Source organism: Phycodurus eques, chromosome 21 (genome assembly GCF_024500275.1).
Source record: "Phycodurus eques isolate BA_2022a chromosome 21, UOR_Pequ_1.1, whole genome shotgun sequence".
Lineage (NCBI taxonomy): Eukaryota > Metazoa > Chordata > Actinopteri > Syngnathiformes > Syngnathidae > Phycodurus > Phycodurus eques.
Window position 1 is genome coordinate 1,068,710 of NC_084545.1, and position 27,047 is coordinate 1,095,756.

Genomic DNA, 27,047 nt, shown 5'->3' on the forward strand with positions numbered 1-27,047 from the left:
TCTCAAATCAGCACCAAGACATTTGATATTCACCACATACGTTCTTTGCTTTCAGAGCGTTTTACATGGCAAAGCAAGATTGAACAAGACGATCGTGGAAGAAACATGTTTTTTCTAAAATTTCCATGTGATCGTCTTCCAACTTTGTGGTAGGTGGTGTTTTCAGGAAGATACCCGGTTGCCCTGTTAGGTGATGTTGCTAGTTTTGGAGTTTATTTGATAGGTGGTGTTTTCAGGTTTTCAGGAAGATACCCGGTTGCCCTGTTAGGTGATGTTGCTAGTTGTGGAGTTTATTTGATTGGATGTCTTGTTTGGTGGGTGAAGAGTAGTGGTCTCCAAACCTGAAAGTTGCAGGGTCAATCCTCAGTCCTTCTATGAGCAATTTTTGCTTCTGATGGTCACTAGATGATTGAGGTGACAGTGCCTTGAAGGCAGAGAAGTGCTATACAAATGAATGCCCAAGCCCATTTATTTACCTATACTGACAATTTCATTATGCCTCTGTGGATTCCCGATCTCGGTTATCTTCTTCTTGGGGGTTGAAGATGTTTCTATCATCCAAAGAACGATCCTTCTATTCGACCTTTGTGAACTGTTTCAATATGCAAGCCACAAGCTCACTAATGAGAAAAGAAAAGGTACTACACCTAAGTTCCATTTGGGGACAGTAAGAACTGAAGAACACTTAAACGGAACCTTTTGCATTCCAGATTTCTTGCGTCACTTAATGACGCCCAAGAAATATGTCAAACATTGTTGTGAGCCAATAAAATGGGCATTTAAGTGTCTTGTATTTCCGCCGGCCAATCTGTGTTTGTGTGCGTCCGCCCGCCAAACCATTTGTTCCGCACGTCCAATTACCTGCGAGCGCAGCACTCATATTTTTCCCGCACGGTGCAGGAGGCGTGCGGGTGGCGCTATTGGTGCAATAAATAAGCGGCAGCGCAAACACTCACATGGCTGCAGGGGACCGATGACGAGGAGAGGAAATTATAGACTTGATTTTCCACCACGCTAAAACCGCCACCGGGCATCACTACCCAGACGTGACGGGATAACGAGGCAGATTTTTTTATTTTACTTTAACCAACACGGAGAACAGTCCTTGCTCGTTATACCAGCCCCACTGATTAGCTCTGGTATTTTTTCCCATTAGCGGCCCTTCCGACACGCTGATGAGCACCGTGATTGTTGGGACTCGTTTCTGTGATCACGACCTCTGTTCCTCGTGTGTTGTCGAGGCATGAGACTCCTCCCCAGTGGCCCGTTTTGGTGCCGCCGCAAACACGAATCCATTGCGGTCCAATGAGCGTCGCCGAGAACAAAGCGCTCTTAACACATCTGGAGGCCAACATCTGTTCGGTGTCGAGCCGAGCAGAAGCTGCACGGCAGGCAGGTTCAACCGTAGAAAATCCTATTATCTCCGCTTTAGTTTAAATACTTTAATGCCGAGAGAGTTAAGCATCGCTAAATTGTTTTTTTCCAAAGGATTCAACAAAGAAGAAAACCTTGGTTAATTTGAACGGGTTCGAGGTGAATTTAAGATCCAAAACAATCTGTTATAATGCTGGCCGATGTTTAAAAGTACAAGAAGTACAAGAAGACAGAAGACAACACAAAGTTAATTACTGTTAATAGGAAAACAAAAACATCCCTTCATTTTCTATAGTGTATTCCTCTTTAGGGTCACGGTTGAGTTGGAGACTTTTTGGCCATGAAACAGGGTCCACCCTAGACTGGGCGCATTCCGGGCAGTTCGTCAAAGTACGAGCCCTGAGCACACACACCTACGCATGCACGCACACAGATGAAGTCATCAGCTGATTATTTGGCCTCATTCTTACCCTCACCACCTGTCCTCGTTTTTTGCCATTGCCCACTTCCGCTGAAAATGGAATTATCAGAGCGGCGACCGTCACTTGGCCGCCACTTTTATGTTTCCTTAACGCAATTAAGACGCTAAACGGAGTGATCATGCAGCGCTATCATTACGCACTGTAAAACTTTAGCGCTTCTTGTTGAAGATGATGAAATAATGAATTTGTACTGTTCCTCGCTACCGAGCACTGGAATGCTTTTAATGGTCCTTATCACAAAATAATTCTATGTACCTTTCTTACTACTACAATGAGGTGTCTTGCAATCAGCGATTCATTGTTTTTTGGCCAAAATAAGATCCAATACGAGACATGGTAACTACACTCCGCTAATGGTGATAATTTAGTTTAAACGGGATCTTATGGAAACTAGATGTACTAATTGCTTGAATACAAAATTGCGGGTCTCTCAAGTGTGAAATTATACAGCTAAGTACACTTTTTGTAATGTGTTTATACAAGCCGTTTACATTTTGGCCCCACTGTGACTCTTAGCATTCTCCTTTGAAATGGTTTAAAAATGTATGTAAAGTTGATCTTCTGTATTCCCTTCTGTACTCAGGTTGTTATGTTGCTATACTTTTTTTTCCAGTACTGGCTTTAACTCCAGTGTACTATGTGTTAGCATGTCAGCCTTCAAGCTCCTGAAGCTCAACAAGCTTTACATGAGCACCTGTCCATGAGACGTCCCTAATGAACACGATGGGTCCGAATGGGTTGTTAGAATGCTACCTTTTAGCATGGAGAGAATTTCCATTTTCTTGGGCATTAAAATAATAAAATAACAACCAGACTTCAAGCCCTAATTCAAAACCCAAAGCCATGTATAAAACCACAATTTGAAACCCTAAACCAGTCTTGAAATCCTAATTTAACCTCCTAATCCTAATGATAAACCATAAATCAATTTTGAAACGTTAAACTAAAATCCTAAAGCAATCTTAAAAGCCTCATTTGAAACCCTAAGCCAGACTTGAAACTAATTTATTAACCTAAAACAGACTTAAAACCCTCATTTAAAACCATGAGCATGGCCTAAAACCATCATTTAAAACCATGGTCTGGCTAATTTAAATAATGGCGCCCTCACACCAAGCTTCTTGGCAACTACCCGGGCGAATATCCTCCGTTTTCTTTTCCTCCGAAGCACGATCATTATCAAAGCCAAACGCTAAGCAGAGCTACAGTGTTGTTGGATGCACAGATCGGCATCAGCTTCCAGCCTTATCAGCTTCTGAAAACGCGCATCTGTTAGCAGTCAGGTTCTAACATGCAAAAAGCGGCTCAATTCCATGAGTAACCATTCCCAAACCAGCCTTGTTTCTCGCATGATTCTAAATCTAATACGCCGTCTTCAATACCAACCAAGTGAAAAACGGTGAAGTCTTAATTGACATTCAGGCGGCTGCCACTGCTCAGAGAGAATGAAATATGAACGTCGAGGTCGATTTGAATAATAGAGCGCAGGGTTTGACGTCTTATCGGGCGGCGGAGACATCGCAGGGAGGTTTGCGATAAGGCGACAAGGACTTTTACATCTGCTGCAGGTTTCCGTGGCGACAACGGGATTATCGCTTGTTATTAAAGATCGATGGATAAAAATAAAAAAGTTCCGGGAAGTCTTCTTTGCTCACAGATGTCATGTCGTTTATTTGGAATCATCCCACAATAACTCGTCAATATTCAGAGGGGGTGTACTGTGGAAAATGTATATTTGGTGTGTATACAAATAAATGCTGTCTCTAGAGTCTGCAGCTAAACAACAGAGTGACTCAGATTTCTAAAAAAGATTTGTCTGTGATTTAGTGTCCTTGAGTAACTAAACAGCAAAAGGTAAGCATAAGTGCAGCACAGATTAGCTTCTGATGAGAATGGCATGATAAATAAGCGTTTGGCCATGTCTGTAATACCCTAATTTGCCACAAGATGCTAAGCTCTGGCTAATAGGAAAGTAGTAACCAGTGTCAAGGAAGTGTGTTGACGTGGTACATCACTGTTCTGAAATATTTCTTTGTTGGGGGGAAGATAAGTTTAGCCAAATTGTTAGCGGAAGCCATGTGTTAGTTTTTGCTCTTCTAAAACTATTAATAGAGGTCAGTGTTTCTCAAAGTGTGGTACGAGGACCACCAGTATTACTCGGGCTCCCTCTCATGGTATGCAAAAGAATCACTTAATTAAATGTTCAAACAAAATCTTAGTGACTTAAACTTTTTAAAAACATTTAGTACAGTACATTTGTTACCTACAGTTGTATTTAATGTTTAAGTTCAATACATTGTATTTAATCTTTAAAAGTTTGAGAACAACTGATGGAGGTCAGATTTTTTTTAAAAATAATGTAAAAAAAGATTTTTTTAAAAAGCAAGAAATATGTAAGTAATTATTGATCCTTTTTTTTTTTTTTTTTTACAAACACATGACACAGACATTAATATTAGGAAACTTGACACCTGTTTGAAATTGTAGAGAGAAAGTCATAAAATGTCTCCTTCAATATGGGAATATCGGCATGATGCCCGAAACTCCAGCTCGCCGCTATCAGCATGGCGAGCGCGTGCGGCGGCCATCAATATAAATCTCCCGTGCAGTCAGGTGACTGCAGTTAGGAGACGTTGCATAATCAACATTATTCCGCCAACGCCAAGGTGAAACCCGCCCCGCTTTAAAACCCTGTGGGACGCCTCGCTGGGACTGGAGCAGCTGCTCGTCATTTTAATACGGCGAGCAAGAGCTGTTTGTTCTGCACTCAGCCAGCTGGGCATGCCGGCAAGAAATGTTGACTTTGAGAGTGTCCCGTGCCCGCAATGTGCGTTACGTCCTTGTAACTTGTGTCACTACTGTTTACAGACCCTAAATAGCAACAAAAAAAAATTTACACCTTCCCTAAAAATTTTTAGAATTACCTTTATTAACATCCATCCATCCATTTTCAACACCGTTTATCCTGGTTAGGGTCGCGGGGCGCTGACTTTGGGCGAAAGGCGGACTACACCCTGACCTGGTCGCCAGTCAGTCGCAGGGCACATATAGACACGGATGACCATTCGCAGTCACATTCACACCGTCGCTGAGTGGGAACTGAACCCACGCTGCCTGCACCAAAGTCAGGCGAGTGTACCACTACACCATCAGTGACCCCACCTTTATTAACAAAAATATAGGTTTTTTTTTTAGGGTCTGGAACAGATGAGTGGCATTTCAATTCATTACAATGAGGAGTGTCTTGAGGTACCATTCTACTTCATTGACACCAATTGTTGTACTACTTTTGCGACATGGCATTGTACTACTATTCCGACATGGCATTGGTAGCATCTTGGGACATCTTAGGACGTTTCAGAAACAGCATGGAATTCACAAATAGATGAGTGTTTCAGCAAATAGCGTGGATTAGGTTCCACAGGAAAGGCAAAACAAATTAATCTTAGTGACTTCTTTTTCTTTCGCCCGCGACACGAGTAACGACTCGAGTGTCACCTCTTAAAGACATTGGGCGACGGGCCATTCGCTTGCCAATGAGACATCGCTAATGAGCACAAATATTGACTGCAAGCGTACGGTGTTGATTTAGTGTGGCGGAACAGGGGCAGGGGTCAACGCTAACACTATAACGCTCCGTCTTCTAAATACCCAGAAAGAGGACAAAATCGTGCAGCCGTCTTTCATTTGACAGCTGTCATTAGTCAGACATTCGATTTTTCACACAAACGGAGGAACAAAAAAGCGTCTTCAGTGTGCCTCTCGACAATTTGAGGGCGACGCTATCTGCTAAAACATTACACAGCCAAGTTGTCGTCTGGGATCTAAGTCTGAGCAAAGCTGTAAAGATCGATGTTTTTTTTTTTTTTTTTTTTTTTGTCATGTTTCATCACAGTAAGGAAAATTCATGTTAACCCCGCTTATACCAATCCACCCCATAGCCACTTTTCCTCTTAGCATTAGCTCCCCAGCTGGCTTTTGACTTCAACCCTAGAAGTGTTTTTTATTTATCAAAAAAAAAAAATTTCATTTTAAAACATGGAAATAATTTGGGTTTGTGTGGCTCATGATCATGCTAGCAACATTATCTGTTTCCATTTTCATTTACCTGGTTAGCTGGATACTAGGCTAGCATGATCAGCCCATTAAGTGTAAGATAACAGTTTGTAAGTTAGGTTGTTAGGTAATTAAACTGGTGAAGTGTTATTTGACATGCAGAAGGGTGTTAGCTGAATGCTAACGTTCCATCTTTTAAATCCTAAGAATCAAAGCAACCAAAGTGATGCAGACGGCTTTTATTTGCTGAGTTGTAGGCGCCCGTCAACTGTGCGATAACAGTTATTCACTAAGATAATGAGTTAGTTAGTGTCGCAAATAACTATTTTTAAATCCCCAAAAAGCTGGCTAGCTTGCTAGTTTAATCAGCCTGTCATGTGTCCACAGTAATAAGTCAGTCAGTTAGTTAGTTAGTTGACCTGCAGGCAGATGCTATCCGAATGCTAGCGTTCCATCTTTTAAACTCTGAGAAAGCAGCAAAATTGGTGCGGCTGTCAGTTATTTGACAGAAACAAGCTGTCACTATTCATGTTCTGTTTTTAGCACAAAGTGCGGAACATAAACGTGAATGGTGGTGCCCTATATTCGTTACAGAGTGTCTCGTGAAAATACTAGAAATCTCTTCGCAATTGTCGCCTTTGACACAAAGATGTAAAACTAATGTTTTTGAAGTCAAGTTGCATGCCAGGAAGAAATATTCTGCCTGTTAGCATAAGCTAGGTTATGAATTCTGACTTCTTTCCAACTATAGTTTTGCTTCAGAAATGTTGCATCTATTTGAACTTTTTAGACCTCCTTCCTTTCATTCTTACTTCCATTTTGTTCCCTTCATTCCCACCTGCATTATTTTACTATCGTTCTCGGTATCTTTTCCTTCAATCCTTCTTTCCTTCCTTCTTTTTTCCATCCTTCCTTCCTTTCATTTCTTTCTTCCTCTTCTTGTTGTGTATGAGGCGTCCCTGTCACATTTCCATTATTTCCATGCATTTTGGAAGCGGGCCGCTGGGTTTGCTGGCACATAATAAAAGCTTTCAGCGGGCGCTTGAAAGCCACCAATTGTCTGCCCGCCAAGAGGGAACGAGACAAAAGGTGATGATAAGTAATGAGGGAACCAACACTGTCCTCCCACACACAAAACATACTACGTGTATGCTTATGCTCTTACCAACACGAGGCATTGTTTCTTGTTTTGCACCTAACAATGCTAGCGACAGCATGACTGTGTAGCTACTAGAGCAAGCATATCTTGCTCGTGAAATTATTTGATAAAGATAGATAGATTATTATTGACGGTGATATATAATGAATTATGATACACCGCATATGTGCGGTGTAGAAGACATCAATCGATGTGCATACTATGTGTTCAGAATAGTTCTAGTGCACACTGAAACTGTAGAGGAATTAAAGACAGAATTACAAATAATGAAATGTACTAATTGTGTCACATTTGAACAATGAGTACAAATTGAGAGCTATAAATATGGATAAATATATAACAGTGCACTGTAGTGTAACTACATCGTGTCTAAAGGTTTCAGCTTTTGTTGCCATGGTCACCAATGGATATTTTCTTTGTTTTTCTTGGCTCATAATTCATGTCAATGCACCCGTTCCTCGCCGACAGTCCCGAGGTCCCACTGGTGTGAACCTTTTGAGACTAGCAGTGATTGGAATAGCCGAAGCTAGCGAGGCTAACCGCGATTGTCATCCACGACCAGCTGATTTTTCGTACTCTCGGAGCGCTCACATCGATAGTCAACTCAACGACGAGTCGTTCAGCCAGCCCCGAGTGTTTTACGTAGGAGTAATTGAAATTGATGTACTGAAAGATGCACAGTATTTGAGCCAGTGGTTTTCTTGCTTTTGCTTAAAACAAAATCTGCAGAGACTGAAAATGACGTTGAGGGGCTGGAGAGGAGTGCCGTAAGTGTTTTGATGAACATTATTTGCATAATCTAATATGGGTTGAGCAACTGGAAAACTATTCTTTAACTGAATCGGTTTATTAGTTTATTGAGTGGTGTGATGTGGTTAGGTTCACAGCTGGGAGATCATTCTTTTCCTGCTCTGGATGGTGAAGCAGTTTTTTTGACTGATATGTTGTACAGCGATATTATAACTGAGTTTATTAGTGATGGGCTGACGGCGTTCGGAGAATAGTTTCGGTTCCAGCTCAACTCCAATAATATCTGCACATGCTGCTTTGGCTTCATTTTGGAGGGCAAGCGAATGCAAAAAAGAGCAGCGAGTAATGAAGGCTGATTGATACGCCTGCTTAAAAAAATATTGTGAAAAGTGTCTGGCAGCAGCAGCGGGTTGACTGCAGCCCAGGGTACTTTTCATATTTTGTCAGCAGTTTCATTCTTGACGCCTTTTGCGCATTTGTTAGCGCTCATTCGTCAAAAAGCATTGAAATTCCACTTGGGCTCTGGAGCAGTAAGAAAAAAACTCTCTATTGGCGACTTTCTTTCACTCAACACAAAAGAAGCAAGATGAGGTTATTATTTGACTATATAACACATAAGTGTGGTTTAAGATTGTGTTTAGTGTTTTATGAATCGTATCTGTGCCATCAGGTGGCCGAGATTTAAGATTGTATTCCTGCTGTTGACTTTATGCGCTCTCATATCGACGCCATAATTCACGCTCATTTTCACGTGCCGTTTATACACGACCAGTCGTCTCCTCCGACCTCGGGCGTCACGCGGATGTTGTGGAACCTGAGACAAAAATGACATTTTATGGTTGGCTTCATGGCTATGTTTTGTGTGACCATATATTCAGTAGCGTCAAGTAGCAAAGTCCAAATACTTTGTTACTGGGCTTCAGTAGATTTCTCAGGTATTTTTAGTTCTGATGACTTTTTATTTTTACTCCCACATTTGAAAATGAATAGCTGTACTATCTACTCCTTACTTTTGTCAAAATAGGCTCGTTACCTATTTCAACCGCAGCTAAAAATCATCTTTACTTTTTAATTGTTCTACTTAAGTACTTTTCAGAATCTGTACTTTTTTACTTTTACTTAAGTAATCGAGTTGTATTAGTAATTCTACTTTGGCCAGTGTTTTTTCAGTGTACGTCTACTTAAGTACAGAGTGTGAGTTTTGCCACGTCTGCATATACAATATTTTGAGTTGTGTGACTTTCCAAGCAAATTTGGGGAAAAAAATCATCTTTAAAATTCGTCATTTTATTCAGCAAAACATAATAAATCATTTGATCCTCACTGAACTAAAGTCTTCTGAACTTGAAACACTTACGCGGCTTTAGAAGCAGATTGTCTTTTCAGAACTTGCATCTTGATATATGCTAAGTAATAAATAAAGTCTAATTATGCTACAGTAATAGTTGCAAAATTAGTGCCAAACAGGAGGCATATTGACACTGATACATAATGATATAATAAGAACTTATCTTGCACCCAATATGAACAGTGTTTGAGATGTCTGTTGACGTTCATAACATGCACGCATAATTAGCTAAAGACAAAAATTAAATACAAATCAGAAATGTATTATTTTTTTGTTTTTTTCAAAGTAAAGCCAAAGAAAAAGAATGTATTAATAAAAGCCTTGGTGCTGAGTGAATGGCTTGCTTGTTCGGTTCCGGAGTAGAATCCATGCTTTGTGCTCTTTTAGTATTTCGGTTGAAGGGGGGCGGGCCCCTCCCATATGTCAAGATATAATAATGTTATTGCTATGATAATGTCGGAGTGATGATAATGATAATCAATTCCTCAAAGACACGTGTCTGAATCAGTTACTTGTCTTCATCTCACACAGGCAAACAAACATTTCCAACAACAACACAAAATGATCATTTGTTGCTTGCTTAAGCAAATTTGGAAGCATATTATCACTAAAATGTCAAATTATTATTATCATATAAACATATAAATAGCAAGAATAAGAAAAGTGCACGAGACTCAGTGATGCAACCATGCAGTGTCGGCCTCGCTCTACTTCCTGCCACTCTCGGGGGGGGGGGGTCTATGTGCGTGGCCCAAGGCGTGATGCTGTATTAATAAGAAATTGCGCCACGAGAGGGGCCATGGATCAGAGTGGCAAACGGCACCCTGTGCTAACACGGCGCGACGGATTGAGGGGAAGCGGTAACGCCTCGGGTAGTGTGAAAAGATAAATAGCTGCCGGCCTCGAAAAGCAAGCGAGGGCGGAGAGAGAGAGAGAAAGCGGAGAGTTTGAGAGGCGACGGAGGGACGATAAGGATGGAAGTGATGAGGCGTAGGAAGTCCTGACGAGGGCGGCCGGGGGAACCATCTGAAAGAGAGTCACAGCGTCGACATTTCACGCGAGGAAAGCACCAAACTGGACAATCTTAATCCAGCTCACACTGTACACCTCAGATCATACATCCTCTATGTCAGAATGTTGTCATGCACTTTCATGCACGGTGATCACTGCAGTGGACAGTTTCGTCCAGTGGGCACTGTGTCACTGTGCATCAGTCACTGCAGAGGAAAACAATTCAAGAGCTCTTTTTGTCTTTATGTGTGATGTCAAAGTTGAGGATCAGTCACTACAGTGGATGCCTTTTGAAAAGCTCTTTTGGTCTATATTTACGATGTAAGTGTGCATCAGTCAGTCCAGTAGAAAGCTATTCAAAAGCTATTTTGGTCATTTTGCATAATGTCAAAATTGCGCATCAGTCACGACAGTGGATTCATTTTCAAAAGCTGTTTTCATCTATAAGCATGATACCGAAGTTGAACATCAGTCACTACAGTGGGTGGTTTTTCAAAAGTTTTCTCTTTGAATGTTGTCAATTATGTGCATTGGTCACTGCAATGGGTACCCATTTAGAAGTTGCCTATATCCATAAGGTCAAACTTACGGTAGCTAACTTACTTAGCTTACTGTTACGACAGCCGCTTTCTTCTGTTTCTCCTCAATTTGTAAGCATATTTGTCTTTTTAGAATACGCCGCACAGAGTCAAAGTGGCAAAATGAAGCCGCTCTGCTTTCCATACTCATTAATGGCGTCTTAGTATTCCGTTGGATTTGTGTAACAAGGAGACAAAGGCGGCGGAGAAGCAGACGGACGTTGTCAGTCTAAAAATATCTGCCTTTGCTCCCGCGAGCACGTCGCCAATCAAAGCTGCAGCAACGGTAATTTAGTCACCTCTAATGGTCAATTAGCTAGCAGCTAGCAAACACGCGGCATAACAATCTCCGGCTCCTAATGAGCTCAGCCAATGAATGTGTGTGTGTGTGTGTGTGTGTGCGCGCGCATGTGTGTGTGTCTGTGCGCGTGTGTGCGCGTGTAAGTGTGTGCGCACGTGTGTGTACGGCTTAGCAGAGGCGAGTCGATGGACTGCAGGTGGACGTGGACGGCTTGTTAAACAAGGACAAGCAGCGTCAACTTTCACCATCTTTCTTCCTTGGAGGGCTTTACACGGACAATTTTTCTTCGACAAACGCGCAGGAATTGTTATGAAATGCGAGAGGTCCGACACAATTGCCATTCATTGACATTCGTTGTAGTCCACCAGAAGGAACAAGATGGAGTCATTGGATTCACCACCACAGTCGAAAATCTCTATGCACAGAACACTTATACCACAAGAATCTGAGAATATATTTACAGGGGAGGGCAGGGGGTAATCATAATTTCAAGAGAATGGTCATTTTTTTAAAAATAAGTCACAAGTAATACATTTTGAGGGGGGAAAAAAGTCGCTAGAAAATAATGCAATATTTATTAGTATTAAAACAGTGTCATCTTAAAGTCAGATTTTTTTTTTTAAATACAATGTTTAAATTCAATTTAAAAGTACATATCTTAAAATAATAGTTTTAATGTCATATTTTGGATACATTATTATTTTTTTAACATTTCATATTGAGGTCAAACATTTTTTCAGGCTAAAGTGTAAAATTACAAGACTCAAGTCAGAGTTTTTTTGGTAAATAGTTGTATTTTTTCAGGGTAAAAGTTTCAATAGTACATTTTATTTAATATTACGAAATTTGTTTTTGATAAAAACTACACATTTGAACATCAATAAATAGATGTATAATAAGTGTAATATTATGTGAATAAGGTCAATTTTTTTCCCCCTAGATAAAGTTGTATTTTTACCAGAAAAGAAATTCATAACCTAACAGAGAATAGAGATAAAAAAATCTATGCCGTGAAAAAAAAATCATACAAGTTGTAATTTTTGAGATACAAATTCATAATCTCATAAAAAAGGTCATATTTTTCAAGAAAAGAAAATCCTTATGTTGCAAGAATACAAATATTTTTTGAAATATAAAGGCTCATTTCTAACTTGGTCGCAATTTCTTTTTTAATGTAAAAAGTTGTAATATTATATGAATAAAGTCAGATTTGTTTAGGTAAAAAAGTATATCTTTAGATTAAAGGTCATAATCTTTGATGAATACTCACAATAGTTTTAGAAAAAAATATAAAAATCTCAATATATTCAAAGGCTCTTTCTTTTAGGTTAAAAGTTGTATTCTTATTTTAAATAGAAAGTCATAATATTACGAGAATGCATTTGTATTTTTGGGTGGAAAAATAGTTGTATTATTACAAAATGAAAGTATTACAGTTCCTTTAAATTTAACAAGGGAAAACATTTTCATTTTCCATCCATTTGTACATTCGAGGAGCATAGGAACTTCAGAAAGGGCAAAAACTCACTCAAGTTTTGCTGCATTAAATAAGCAATCAAAATGTGCTGCTGAGAAAAAAATGAAAAATGTATCTTTCAGTAAGTTATCTATCCGAATCTCCTCTCCCTTCACTTGACAAGATCATTGCACATGGTCCTTATCAACATTCTCTCTTGCCAAGCTACCGAAAGGTGTGCGAATGTGTCACATTCAGCCGTCCTCAGGTTGCGATGAATTAAAGCCGGCCGGCCGCACTGAACCTCGTTACATTTGACGGCTTCGCTCTGCTCGCGTCAATTTGAACGCTCCCCGTGCCTCCGTTAAGCCGCGCGACTGCCGTCTGTTTCGACCGCGCCGCCGACCGCGACCGAAGTGACCGCACAGCGGACTGTCCGCTTGTGGCCTTAAACATTCGTGGTCCGATTTACTAAAAGTGGAAACTCTCGAAAACGGGCAAAAAAAGCCACACGATTCATTTCGCTCGTTTGCAATACTGGACGTTTCTACCCGAGCGTGCAAGAATTCATTTGATTAATTGATCACGCGCAGCAAACCTGAGATGAAGTGTGTTGGCTGTCTTGAACTCGTTCACGGCCGTGGACGTTCATATCCGTCGACTGGAATCCAAGCGTTTACTGCCAGCGATGAATATATTCGTCAAGTATGTTTTTCACTGGGTTGCCATCAGAAGCCCTTTCTCTTAATCTTGTGATATACAGTGTTATGATTCATGGGACTGCAGGAGACTGTGTAAAACAACGTCCTCTCCTCCGCAGATAACGAGTTGCTGTACCGCGACCGTGACGGCAACCTGCTCCGCTTGGACGTGGACGACGACGACAAGACCATCCTGGTGAATCACAAGAAGTTTGTAAGTCATCTAAAGACAGGAGGAGAGATAGAGACAGAGAGGAAATCAATTCTAATTTTATCGCAGCTTCAGCAATTTTTTCCATTCCTTTTTTTTCAAAGCTTCATTAAACCGACTATTATTAGTCACAAATGTGCCGCGCATAGTTAATACATGGCTTGTTTTTTTCCCCCCCCGGTAAACATCTCCAAGGAGGCCCAAAGATGAATGCAACTTGCCCAGCCACACGTCAGCCGGTTAAAGACTTAATTCAAATGAAACGGCGGCGTGCGTGCTTAATGGTGTCGTTTCTCTCCCGGGCCGTAGGAGATGTACAAAGCCAGCAAGTACGAGGTGTCTCCAGACATGAAGCACGTGCTCCTGGCTTACAACGTGGCACCGGTGAGCTCTTCATTGCTTTTCTTAGTTCATACGCTGTTTTTTTTTTTTTTTTTTAAATGCTGTTCATCATGAAAAGCACATTGACTTGCCTTGTGTATGAAATCCGCTATATAAATACATTTGCTTTGCTTTGCTTTACTATAAGCAGGGACTGCTTTTAGCCCTGTGAATTAATTAAATTTAGACAATAGTTGCCCTGGTCCAAATACATACAATGGTCCTCCAAATGTTCCTAGTTCCAGGCTAAAGTTCTTAAGCTATAATGCTTCTTTTAGCCCTTATAATTACCTAGGAACTTAGTTTAAACAATAATTCCTGTTAGTAGCTGCATGTTCACTTAAAGTTTCAGGAACTTCTAATTCTCAATACTTGGAGTTACTCAATTATGTACTACCCACCTAGCAGGACTTTCTCTTGGCCCTGATAAATGACCCCATAACTAAAGTTAGGCAATCCGTCCTGCGATCCAAACACACAACAGCTACATTTCCACCTAAAAGTTCCAGGAACCTTTAATTATTGGCAGTTCCTGGAACTAAAAGGTTGAAATCAGATGTTCAGAGCTACAGACCTCGCCCCCAAATGTTCCTGGACTTTTCAAAAGTACTCACCCACCTAGCCGGGACTTCTTTCGGTCCCGTTAATAAGTTTGACCACAGTCCAAATACACACAGTATTCCTCCAAAAGTTCCTAGTTCTTGTCCCAGTTGAAAATGTGTGAACTGCAAAGTTGTGTTATTTAGTTGCAAGTTAGTTGCACTTAATTCAGGCCTGACAGCTTTGCTGCCCAAACATGCTTCTGTGGGCTGCAGTTTTATTATTCATCTGCAGCGCAGTCAAGTTATTTGATGTTGTTAAAAAAGTGCCCCCTTCCAGGTGTACCAGTACTCCTACACGGCCTTCTACATCATCTGCAGCCTGGAGACACCGTAAGTCACTGCCGCACTATTTGTCTTCAACGCTCCAATCACGTCCCCATCGGGAACAAATCGACCAATCAAATAAGAGCGCAGGTGCTTGGGTTCGTCACGCATTTCCTTCGCAACATGAGCTCCGATTAGCCCTTTTCGCCACGCTTTTCCTCACTTTCAGCAGCTTCTCCATCTTTTTATAGACAGACGTCCGTGGCTTAAAAAGATTTTAACGGCTGGCGTTATCTGCCTTATCGACTGGTTTTTCTTCGTTACAGTACATATCATAGAGGTACTACTCTCGTACTAGTCGCCTACACGCATACTTTACTCATGTTTTTGTATCAAGTTTCAAGCATTTATTCAAGGGACATCAGCCTCTTCTTTTTCTCACCACTCACTGCCTTGAGACGCATGGTTAAAAATAAGAAATTTGGCAAAATACCTAATAAAACGGAAAATGCGAGCACAAAACACAACAAAAAAAAGTTTACTTTTTACTACAAGGTAACCATGCGTACTGACAGTGGTTGTGATATTCCTTGCTTCCATCTCGTGGCAGAGTGTCTGAAGTTCGCTCTGAAATATATTATTTTACTGCAAAAATCATCCAAGCAATTCGAAAAACAAGTAAATTGGAGCACTCGTAAGCCAAGCTGCCGCTGTAGCTATTCCACGTATAAATTCCTGGTCAAACGTCTGACCAACATGTGTTTTGCCCCTGCAGGGAGACGTGGAACTTGAACCCGCCCGAGGTGCGCAATGCTCAGCTGCAGTACGCCGGCTGGGGGCCGCAGGGCCAGCAACTGGTAAGGATTACATTCGGTCTCCTTCCAGAGTCATTGATCGAGGTTCCAACAGTTATGACCCCAATTGGTTACTACTCCCTGAGTGGAATCTTCTTTTGGCCCCGTTTGTCAATGAAATATAGACAATAATTCAAACATTCCCAATTCCAGGCTTAACCTTAGAAACTGCTGTGTAACGTTTATACGGTGCAACCTCGTTTTTGTTTTGTGATTATTCCATTCCAGAAAGTCTTACTAAAACCGAATCGTACGAAATCCAAAGCAGTATTTTCCATAGGAAATAATATAAATCCATTTAATTCGGCCCAGACACTCCAAAAGATTAACTATTAACTATAGTTTAACATGGAGAAAACTGTCAAATAAATATAAATAACTCATGAAGTGGATGAATGAACACCTAATTGTTTACGATTATTGAAGACTCTTATGTACTCCCACTTGTTGCCCAAATTGGGTTGGGATCCGCTCCAGCTCACCCGCAACCCTAATGTGGATCATAAGCATTATAGAAAATGGATGGCGATCCGTTTCATTGCGAGGTCGAGCTTCCAAGGATTGACGATGCGGACCAAAACACTTGAAGAATCCTCTTTAGTTGCAGACATGCTCGTAAAGTGTGACGGTTTACGATTGAGTGATGCACAGTTCTCGATTGGGCAAAAGGTCAGATCGGCAAAGCCCTGAAAGACTTCAGGAGGTTTTTGTTTTTGTTGTTCTTAAATGGCTGTTAGTTACTGGAGCGTTTTCAAGTTCAACTTGACTTTTCCAGGTAAACAAACTCTAGGCGTCTTCAGCCCTTCATGGAACGTAATTAGCTTCAGTCTGGGAAATTGATGACATCCTGCAGCACAACGCTATTAATTACCTGTTATCTCATCAATGGATTAATTAGCACGCGGGATAGATTAGGTTTGGCCTCGAGATGGCTGACATTTGTCAGGAGGTTTTGGGGGGATTTTTTATTTATTTATTAAATGTGTGTGCATGTCAAGGTTGGTCAGTTGGGTCGCAAAAGCAGTTGGACAAAAATGCCTTTAAAACATGGATTTGAAACCCTAATACTCATTTGAAACCTTAACTTCAAACACTAACCCAGGTTAGAAACTGGACAAATAACTCATGAATATGCGACTTGTTCGTGTATCCCCTAGCTCACGCTGTCGTCCTATCGACTTTTAGAATTGACATAGTCAATCCCACCACACTTCAGTTGTACAGCCGGGTTCACGACCCTCGTCCTGCATGCTTCTTCTCCTGTCCTTGTAGTGATTTACTTTACAATTAGTGCTTTGTCTTTTGTCTTCGTTTCTCTGTCCCCTCTAGAAACTTTGTTCTGTTTGACTGATCGATTCGGACTCTCAATAAACATCAATTATAATACTAAGAAACCACAGCGGAAGCTTAAAAACTCCACTGTGACACAGTATAACTGTTCCGGCATAAAAGGGACACAGATCCTCCATTCTGCTTGACCTAACAGCCGAACAGGACAAAAAAGGGAAAAAAAGAAAAACAGAAACTGGAATATAAAATCCTATCCTTGGCTTCAAACCCTCATTTGAAACCCTAACACTGACTTCAAATCCTAATTTGAAACCCTACCCCAGACTTCAAACCCTAATTTAAAACCCTAACAATGGTTTTCAGCCCTGAATTGAAACCCTAACCCTCATTTTAAACGCTACCCCAGGTTTCAAACTCTAATTTAAAGAGCTAATTCCAGTTTAAAACCCTAATTTCAAACCCTAAAGCTTGTTTAAAACCTCAATTTGAAACCGTAACCTAGGAAACCTGGATTTGAAACTCTACCCCAGGCTTCAAACCCTAATTTGGAACCCTAACCTTGGCATGCGACCCAAAATTGGAACCCTCGTCTTATTTTTAAACCCTACCTCAGGTTTCAAACGCTAATTTTAAAACCTAACCCTTGCTTGAAACCCTACCTCGGTCCTCAAACCCTGAATTAAAACCATAATCCTGGTTTAAAGCCCTAACAATAAAACTCTAACCCAGACTTGAAACCTGAATAAAAAGATTCCTTCGGCTTCATATCCTAAATTAAAAATCTAACCCAGGCTTGGAACCGTAACCAAGGTTTAAAATCCGAATTTGAAAGCCTAATCCAGGCTTGCAACTCTAATTTGAAACCCCAATTTGCAACCATAAAACGAGTTTCGAGATCTTAACCTTCATGACAGACTAAAGGGTCAACATTAGCAAATCAGTAGCACCTGCGTCTCCCACAATGCACCTTGACTGTGCTCCTTTGTTGAATCCTCTCTGCATACTACGACTGCCATGTTAATGCATCTCATATATTATTGAACCTGTCCCGGCTGAGGACGGAAACCACGGGTCAAAATGTGACTCGTGGCAGCTGAGAGTGAAATTAAAGGTCTGCTCTATTTACCCAGAAAGGGGGTCAGGTCTTTTCTCTGTGTGCCGCGACCTAGAAAAGACTCCATGTGCACTTCGGAGCAACACATGGGGTCCTCGTCGCACGCCTCCTCACTGACGAACCTACTAGATTTATTGTATCTTAGCCATTGTTATTATTCTTATTTAACATATACAATTAATTAAGATGGGGCCAAAGCACGACTCTTATTTATTATTTGCAAAAAATTAATGATGATTTCTGGGGGGAAAAAAACTAATCTGCAAATAAATGAATCCACAAATAGTGAATACGCGGGGGAACACTTTAAATCTTTGAAACAGCGGGACCCACCATATAGTTGTGAAACACTGATTGTACTTATAATTGGATTATTATGCCACATTATTTGGGAAATGCTTATTATTTTTGCACAATTGTGCAAATTTATCTTGAAAATATAGTGGAATAAACTCGAGCCCAGGATGACCAGCACCAACGCCAAACAACGTTCAATAAAGTGTTTGGGGGACACACAACAAGCAAAGAGTACAGTGATGAAAAGCCGTCCATTTGCTTATCAGCATGCAGACGATAGCAGGGCGAGGTGGGCCGGGCGCGCGCCTTATCATTAGCGGCCCCCGACCCCGGTGGCGCGGCGGTCACCGTATCAGAGGTGAGAATCCACCTTGAGATCGCTCCCAACGCGCATTAGCGTGACCGCCTTTAACCCGCCTGACACCAGAGATCAGTGCACGGATTTCAACTTTTATTTACGGGACACGCGAGAAAGTGGAAGGAATGGAAAAAAAGGATTTACTCTCAATTTGAGATTAGGCCAACACGAGAGGGGAGGAGATCTGGACTCTATTCCGTGCGGCGAGCCTTGTTGGGCCGAGACGACGCGATAACTCAAGCTGGCAAACAAGAATAGATGCTCTGCACCTGCTGCATTTTTCACACATTTCTTTCTTTTCCCTGCTGAGGCAGAACACAAAAGTTCAAAGGGTTTTAAATTTGTGTTCCAGGCACAGGTTAGGGTTTCAAGTTATGGTTTTTAGACAGGTTTAAGGTTGCTAATTTGGATTTTATATGAGTGTTACGGTTTGAAAGTAGCGTTTCAAGACCAGGTTAGCGTTACAAATTAGGGCTTCAAGACAGACAGACAGACAGTTAGGGTTACAAATTAGGGTTTTAAGAAAGGTTTAGTGTTTCAAATTAGGGTTTGAAACTCGTTCAGATTTGAAAGTAGGGCTTCAAACCTGGTTTAGGGGTTCAAACCAGAGTTAGGGTTTCAAATTACAATTTCAAGCCACGGTTTAGGGTTCAAAATAAGGTTTCAGACAAGGGTTGGCGTTTCAAATTAGGGTTTTGAACCAGGGTTAGGGTTTGAAAGTAGAGCTCCAAGTCTGGGTTAGGGTTTCAAAATGCTGTTCAAAGCCAGGATTGAGGTTTCCAGTCAGGGTTTCTAGTAAAGGTTTCAAATTAGGGTTTCAAAGCAGGACTATATTTTTTAATTTAGGGTTATAAATCAAGTTTTTAACTTGGTTAAGGTTTAAAAATAGGCTTAGGAATTCAAATAAGGCTTTCAAGTTAAGGTTCCAATCATGTATTAGGGTTTTAAATAAGAGTGAATGGTTTAAATTAAGGTTTCAAGACACCCTGCCTAGGTTCAAAAATGCGGTGAAGCACCACTCCACCAAGTTTGTGGATATAATTCGCTTAAAACCCTAATGAAGGCTTGAAACCTTAACATTGTCTTCCAATTCCTGATGTGAAACATCGCGATGAATGTTCATGCGTGTTCTGTTTTCTTGCAGATCTTCATTTTCGAGAACAACATCTACTATCGCTCTACGGTGGAAAGCCGCTCCATCCGCCTGGTGTCCTCCGGCAAGGAGGGCGTCATCTTCAACGGCCTCAGTGATTGGCTGTATGAAGGTCAGCTGTTTATTGGCTCGAAGAAGAGAATTTTTTCTAACCGAGAAGAATTCAAAGAATGCAGTAGCGTTGTAGGTTCAAGTGAGATTTTATTGCTAAAATTTTTTATTTATTATTGTAAGTAACATTATGCATGTTTTGAACATTAACATTGCACTTAAAAAAGGAAAATTTTAAAAAGTGACTTAAATAATAATTCAATTAAAATGTACCACACATAACGTTAAATAGAAATTGTACAACCCCAATTCCAATGAAGTTGGGACGTTGTGTTAAATAAAAACTGAATACAATGATTTGCAAATCATGTTCAACCTATATTTAATTTAATACACTACAAAGACATGATATTTAATGTTCAGTCTGAAAAATTGTATTGTTTTTAGCAAATAATCATGAACTTGGAATTTTATGGCTGCAACACGTTCCAAAAAAGCTGGGACAGGAGGCGAAAAAGACTGCGAAAGTTGAGGAATGCTCATCAAACACCTGTTTTGAACATCCCACAGGTGAACAGGCTAATTGGGAACAGGTGGGTGCCATGATTGGGTAGAAAAGGAGCTTCCCTGAATTGCTCAGTTATTCACAAGCAAAGATGGGGCGAGGTTCACCTCTTTGTGAACAAGTGCGTGAAAAAATAGTCCTCAATATCGATATCAATGTTCCTCAACGTACAATTGCAAGGAATTTAGGGATTTCATCATCAAAAGGTTCAGAGAATCTGGAGAAATATTTGCATGTAAGCGGCAAGGCCCAAAACCAACATTGAATGCCCGTGACCTTCGATCCCTCAGGCTGCACTGCATCAAAAACCGACATCAATGTGTAAGGGATATCACCTCATGGGCTCAGGAACACTTCAGAAACCCAATGTAAGCAAATACAGTTCGGTGCTACATCCGTAAGTGCAACTTGAAACTCTACTATGCAAAGCAAAAGCCATTTATCAACAACACCCAGAAACGCCGCCGGCTTCTCTGCCCCCGATCTCATCTAAAATGGACTGATGAATAGTGATAAAGTGTTCTGCGGTCCGACGAGTCCACATTTCAAATTGTTTTGGGAAATTGTGGACGTCGTGTCTTCCGGGCCAAAGAGGACAAGAACCATCCGGACTGTTATGGACGCAAAGTTCAAACCCCAGCATCTGTGACGGTATGGGGCTGTGTTAGTGCCAATGGCATGGGTAACTTACACATCTGTGAAGGCACCATTAATTCTGAAAGGTACGTACAGGTTTTGGAGAAGCATATGCTGCCATCCAAGCAACGTCTTTTTCATGGACGCCCCTGCTTATTTCAGCAAGACAATGCCAAACCACATTCTGCACGTGTTACAACAGCGTTGCTTCAGAGTAAAAGCTTGGCCTGCCTGCAGTCCAGACCTGTATCCCATGGAAAATGTGTGGTGCATTATGAAGCGTAAAACACGACAAGAGAGACCCCGGACTGTTGAACAGCTGAAGCTGTACATGACAGGGTTCCCAAACGTTTATTGAATGTTGTTAAAAGAAAAGGAGATGTAACACAGTGGTAAACATGACCCTGTCCCAGCTTTTTTGGAGTGTGTTGTCGCCATAAAATTCTAATGTAATGATTATTTGCTAAAAACAATAAAGTTTATCAGTTTGAACATTAAATATATTGTCTTTGTAGTGTATTCAATTAAATATAGGTCGACCATGTCCCAACTTCATTGTAATTGGAGTTGTACCTTAATAAATGTTCAACAACATCCAGTTCTAAAATATGAAATGCAAATGTGGTTAAATACAACTGAACTGTACTTACCAAATGCATCTGTACTGGATTAAAAACAAGCTTTACCAACTGTAACATTATGCTCAGTTTGAAGATTTAATTCAGTTATACTTCGTGTATAATCTCTGCCAGAATATTAGAACCCAGCGGACTAAATTCTGGTTGACTCTCTTGTGTCCTCAGTTTGCTTTAGTATTCATCCGCGTACCCGTCTATTCCGTGAAGGTAAATTAAGATGGAATCTGTCAATTTACCTCCGCCGTGGAAAAGGAGGAGTGTTCAACATGACTTGATTAGCAATAATTAAGCGGAGCAGATGGCATTAAAAGCGGAGTGATATAGAAGCTGTAGAGTGTAGACAAACTAGCGTACACTCTACAACACGCTGCAAGTTGTGGAGCAAAAAGCGATGGTGTCACTACAGTAATGTAATTGAATGTACAGTAATTGAAGGCCACCACGCAAAGGTTACCTTCAGCGCCGGGATTAGGCTGATTTTAATTTCATCTCGAAGCCCCTCGTCATTCGTTCGCCGAGCTGACATTTAAAAGTAAGCGAGTCTGCGCTTTCGTGGCGCTGTTCATTCGCGGCTGTTTAAGCCTCAAACTGTGCGGCAGTCGCTCGGCAGCTGTCTCATGTTGGTGCATTTATCGCTCGTTTTACTCTGAGAGATGGGAGAGAATACAATGTCGTTGTTTGGCTTTGAGGCAAGTCATGCGCTGAATATTTGTTTATTCTGCTCAATTTCACCAGAATGTGCCAGAAGGGTGTGAATTAGACCACACGCAAAAAACAAATGATTACAGTTTAATGGGCTGCCCTTATTGTTAACATTGTGGAGTCCCCCAAGGTTCTATCCTAGGTCCTTTCAGGTGCTAGGGTTAGGGTTTCAACATTGGGTTTCAAAATAGAGTTTCAGGACAGGTCTAGGCGTTCAACTTGAGGCTTCAAATCTGGTTTAAAGACAGGGTTATGGTTTAAAAGTGGGGTTTAAAGCCAGGGTTAGAGTTTCAAAGTAGGTAACCAAGACAGGATTTGGGTTTCAGGCAAGGGTTATGGGTTCCAGGTAAATATTCAAGACAGGGTTTGGATTTCAAATGAGGGTTTTAAGCCTGATTTTGGGTTTCAAAGTAGTGGTTTAAACCTGGGTCGATGTTTCAAAGTAGGGTTAAATTTCAGGCTTAAGGTTTCAATTTTGCATTTTGAGCCTGAGTTAAGGTTTCAAATTTTATATTTAAAACAGGGTTAGAATTTCAAATTAGGGGTTAAAGCCTGGGTTAATATTTCACAGTAGGGTTTGTGTTTCAAATTTGGTTTTCAAGCCTGCGTTAGGGTTTGAAATTAGGGTTTTAAGCCTGGTTTAGGGACCCTAACACAACATGAATCATGTTGTCATTGTGTTTGCTTTCTTTGGTGTGGGTATTGAATCCTTTCACTGGGAAAAGTGTGATTGCTGAAACCCAAACTTCCCCCGTTGATGCACAGGTAGTTTTAAGTATAATTTTAGCATAGTTAATTGTCATGTCCATCCATCCATCCATTTACCGTACCACTTATCCTCACTAAGGTCGCAGGCATGCTGGAGCCTATCCCAGCTATCTTCGGGCGAGACGCAGAGTACACCCTGAACTGGTCAACAGGCAATTGCAGGGCACATATAAACAATTAAGCATTCACACTCACATTCACACCTACGACCAATTTAGAGTTTTCAGTTAACCTACCGTGCATTTTTTTGGAATGTGGGAGGAAACTGGACTACTCAGAGAAAACCCACACAGGCACGGGGTGAACATGGAAACTCCACACAGGCAAGGCTGGATGTGAACCCGGGTCCTCAGAACTGTGAGGCAGATGTGCTAACCAGTCGTCCACCGTGCCGCCTAATTGTCATGTCATGGGAAAAAAATAAAAAAATCTACAAGTAGCTGTTAGTAGTACAACTTAATTGTCCTCATTGGATGATTATCATAGATAGCCTTTATAGACAATATTTTCCAAAGTCAGAGCTGTTTGATTTCTGGATTATTCAAATTCCGTGTCATTGGCATAACACCTGAATGTGAATGGCTCTTAGACAGATCCCTGGGGTGCTCCACAAAGCTATTCTTTTGAACCTGACATTTTGAACCTTATGTATTGGAGGTAAAGCAAGTCATTTCCTCCTGCTATCTTCGCATCATTGAGATCTTCAATCGGAAGGCTTCGTCTTTTATCAAGACCGAAGAACGTCGTTCAGCATTATTACCTAATAAAGTCACTTCTTTGCCTTCTTAGAAAATCTGTTTAGTGACGCTTGCTGGAACATGCACAGACACTTGCGCCATTTGTGTATTCACGCTGATTTTCCTCACTGAAGACTCAGACGCTTCCGGGGGGGCCAAGGTCAAGCGGAGGCTCAGGCCGCCGCCGAGGACAAATGAGGTTTTAAGCCTGTCAGATTTGATGCGAATGGCAGAGTGAATAAAATTGTCGAATAATCTCCTGGTCTTGAATATCCTCCAAATTTTGCATTGCTGCCTTAATCCATCCGTGTTTGTGTGTGTGGAAGGTGGAGACTGCAAATATGAAAAGCATATTTCAAGAGTTGTGTGCGATTGGCCATAAGGAGAGTGTCGAGGAGAGAATGCAGGATTACCTCTCACACACACAACTGAAATGCTCTCATATCGATTACTGAAACACTGTCATCGTAACACTGCTCAAATGCTCTCACACAAGCTACTAAAACGCTCTCAAACACTATTGTGATGCTCTTACACACTCTAGTGAAACTCTCTCACACTTACCACTGAAACACCCTCACACATTACTGAAATAATCTCCTACACGCTACTGAAACGCTCACGTGCACACTAATGAATTGCTCACACACGCACTACTGATTTTGTTTTCCTTCACGCACACATACTACTGAAGCGCTCTCATACACACTACTGAAACGCTCTCACACACGGTACTGAATTTTTTGGGGGTCACATGCACACAACTGAAAGGTCTCATAAACACGACTGAAACGCTTTCTCAGACACGAATGAAACACTCTCACACATGCTACTAAAACGCTCTCACTCAATTTTTCCCGGGAGTGAATTTTGGAATGTTTCATTATTGTGTATGAGAGTATTTCAGTAGAGTGTGTGAGAGGTAATCTTGAATTATGTCAAGCCTCTCATATTCTGCTCAGCCCTGATAAAAGGAAAAAAAAAAAAGCAACACCCGCCGTGGCTTTGATTTGAGTCACTTTTCCCGGCAGGTATTTGTGTTCCTGCGGGTGCAATAACGACTATCAAGTAAAGATGTCAACTCCAGATTTTCTCCCTTTGAAGACGGCTGGCAGGGCCGGGGGGCGTGGTGGAGGGGCATGTTTAATAAATTGACATGAAAACGCAATCAAGAGTACCCGGCGCTGAGGCAGAGGCTGCCGTATCACCTCCTAATCCCACAAAAGCATCTCTAATTTTGAGATTTCCTGACTCCGTCGGGGCGGAGGCAGAGGACGGCGCTCTGTTCAAATCAATTGTTGTTTCGCTGGCTCACAAACAAACACCCCCACTCGCTGCAGCAAAGGTGGGGGGGCATCATTGATTTTTTAAAACAAACGGATGGGCAAGGTCATTCATAGGTGAGCTAAAAATAAATTATAATTAATCCATCAATAAATTGATTCACGATTAAATAATAATCATAATCATCATCATCATCATTCCATTTTTTAATTTTATTATTTCAAATTCATTTTATTTTGAATTAATTTTCCATTTTATTTTAAATCTCTCTAATTAAATTAACTCATTATTTAATAACTAATGCAAAGTTATTTATAAAATTATAATTATAATGTTATTATTTATGTTTATTTACACCAAATATATTTGTATATTTAATAAATATCATTTTAAAAATATTTTAATCATTTACACGACATACATTTCCAAATTATTTAATGAAATAAATTCCATGTACTGTGTATATAAAATAATTTCCCTCATGTTTTTTATTCTGTTATTTACACCAACTAAATGAAACAATTATTTAATAAAATAAATAAAAATATGTTCGGTGTGTATGCAGATTTTTTATTGTATTCATATTTCATTATTTATAGTCCACTACACAATTTAAAAATATATTTAATAAACTTTTTAAAATGTGTTCAAATATGTTTATTTGATTGTATAAAATAAAGCAATCATTTTTTAATTATATACATTAACAAAGTAATAAATACATTTTAATTAACCATACATCCATCCATTTTTTTCTATGGCTCATCCTCAATGTTAGGGGGAAAAATAGATAAATGAATGCAACAAATATTACAGGACTCGTGCGAATGTGAAGGCTCATTGAGCTGGATTAAAGAAAAAAGAATTTATCATACTTTTCCCACCTCTTCTTGTTAGTGAGGCAGAAAGGCAGAGAAGAGCGTCTCTTTTGCTTATGAAGGTTGCAGTGTCATTTTATGAATAAGAAAAATGATTGCAAATTAAGCCAGCTGCTGTAATTACGGTAGCTTTACTCGACTTAATTTCAGTATTATCTCAAGAAGTTAGACTAATAAAACACACACACACACACCCGCTCACACGTAAAAAGTTTTCATGTGCCACCGGTGCCCTCTGCTGAACACAACAAGCAACTTGATCTCATTTGAATGCGCAATTGTACCGCAGCTAATTGCCTGAAATGAGTCAAGTGGCATTTGGGGCAATGATTATTGGATGTTTGCCTGAAAGCGTCGCCAGCCGGCATTGGTTAGGCGGCCGTGGCCGCTCACCTTGAAGGCAGAGAGGCCCATTAACAGTCGTCAAGGTTGAGCCTCTTCATGCTGAAGTGTCCTTGAGCAAAACACCGTAGCGCAGAATCGCCCGTGAGCAGCAGTCATGCCTTTTGCTGGAAGACACGATTGGGTCACGTGGCCAAGAACATTTGAAGAGAACCAATTAGTCCAAGATGCCGCTTTTCTCTTTGGTTGGAGTCAAGTGGAAGCCATGTGGAAACTTGAGTTGATGATGTGAAAAATGCAAAACGAGCACAGGATGATTGCTCACTGCTTCACAAATGGCACACGCTACATAGCCCCCAATCACAACAAATGCAATAATCTATATGTGGATGTGAATGGCAAACTATACGTGAATAAATACTGTAGAAACCGTATTCTGACGTGAACTTGAGCAGCAGCAAGACTAGTCAGCAGCATTATATGTAGTAAACAATTATAAACAATGTACAAAGTACATCTAAGCAGTTGAGGAAACAAATGGAGTGCCCCAAGGTTCTATCCTAGGTCCATTCATTTTGTCACTGTGCTTGCTTTCCCTGCTGTGGGTGTTGAACGCATTCACCGGGGAAAGAACAAAACCAAGTCCGAATTTATTTGGTCCATAATTCCAAAAGGTATGTTTGGCACAAACACAGCATTTCTCATA

The 27,047-nt window shown here is 40.7% G+C and overlaps 1 protein-coding gene across 1 annotated transcript in view; it reads left to right on the forward strand.

Annotated features, from left to right (window-relative positions):
- Positions 1-27,047, forward strand: part of LOC133396295 (dipeptidyl aminopeptidase-like protein 6) — a 132,248-nt gene that overhangs the window by 91,838 nt on the left and 13,363 nt on the right. The window contains exons 4-8 of the mRNA XM_061665981.1: positions 13,336-13,430; positions 13,737-13,811; positions 14,688-14,740; positions 15,450-15,531; positions 19,732-19,852. Of these exons, the coding sequence (XP_061521965.1) occupies positions 13,336-13,430; positions 13,737-13,811; positions 14,688-14,740; positions 15,450-15,531; positions 19,732-19,852 (426 nt within the window). The remainder of the gene's footprint in view (positions 1-13,335; positions 13,431-13,736; positions 13,812-14,687; positions 14,741-15,449; positions 15,532-19,731; positions 19,853-27,047) is intronic.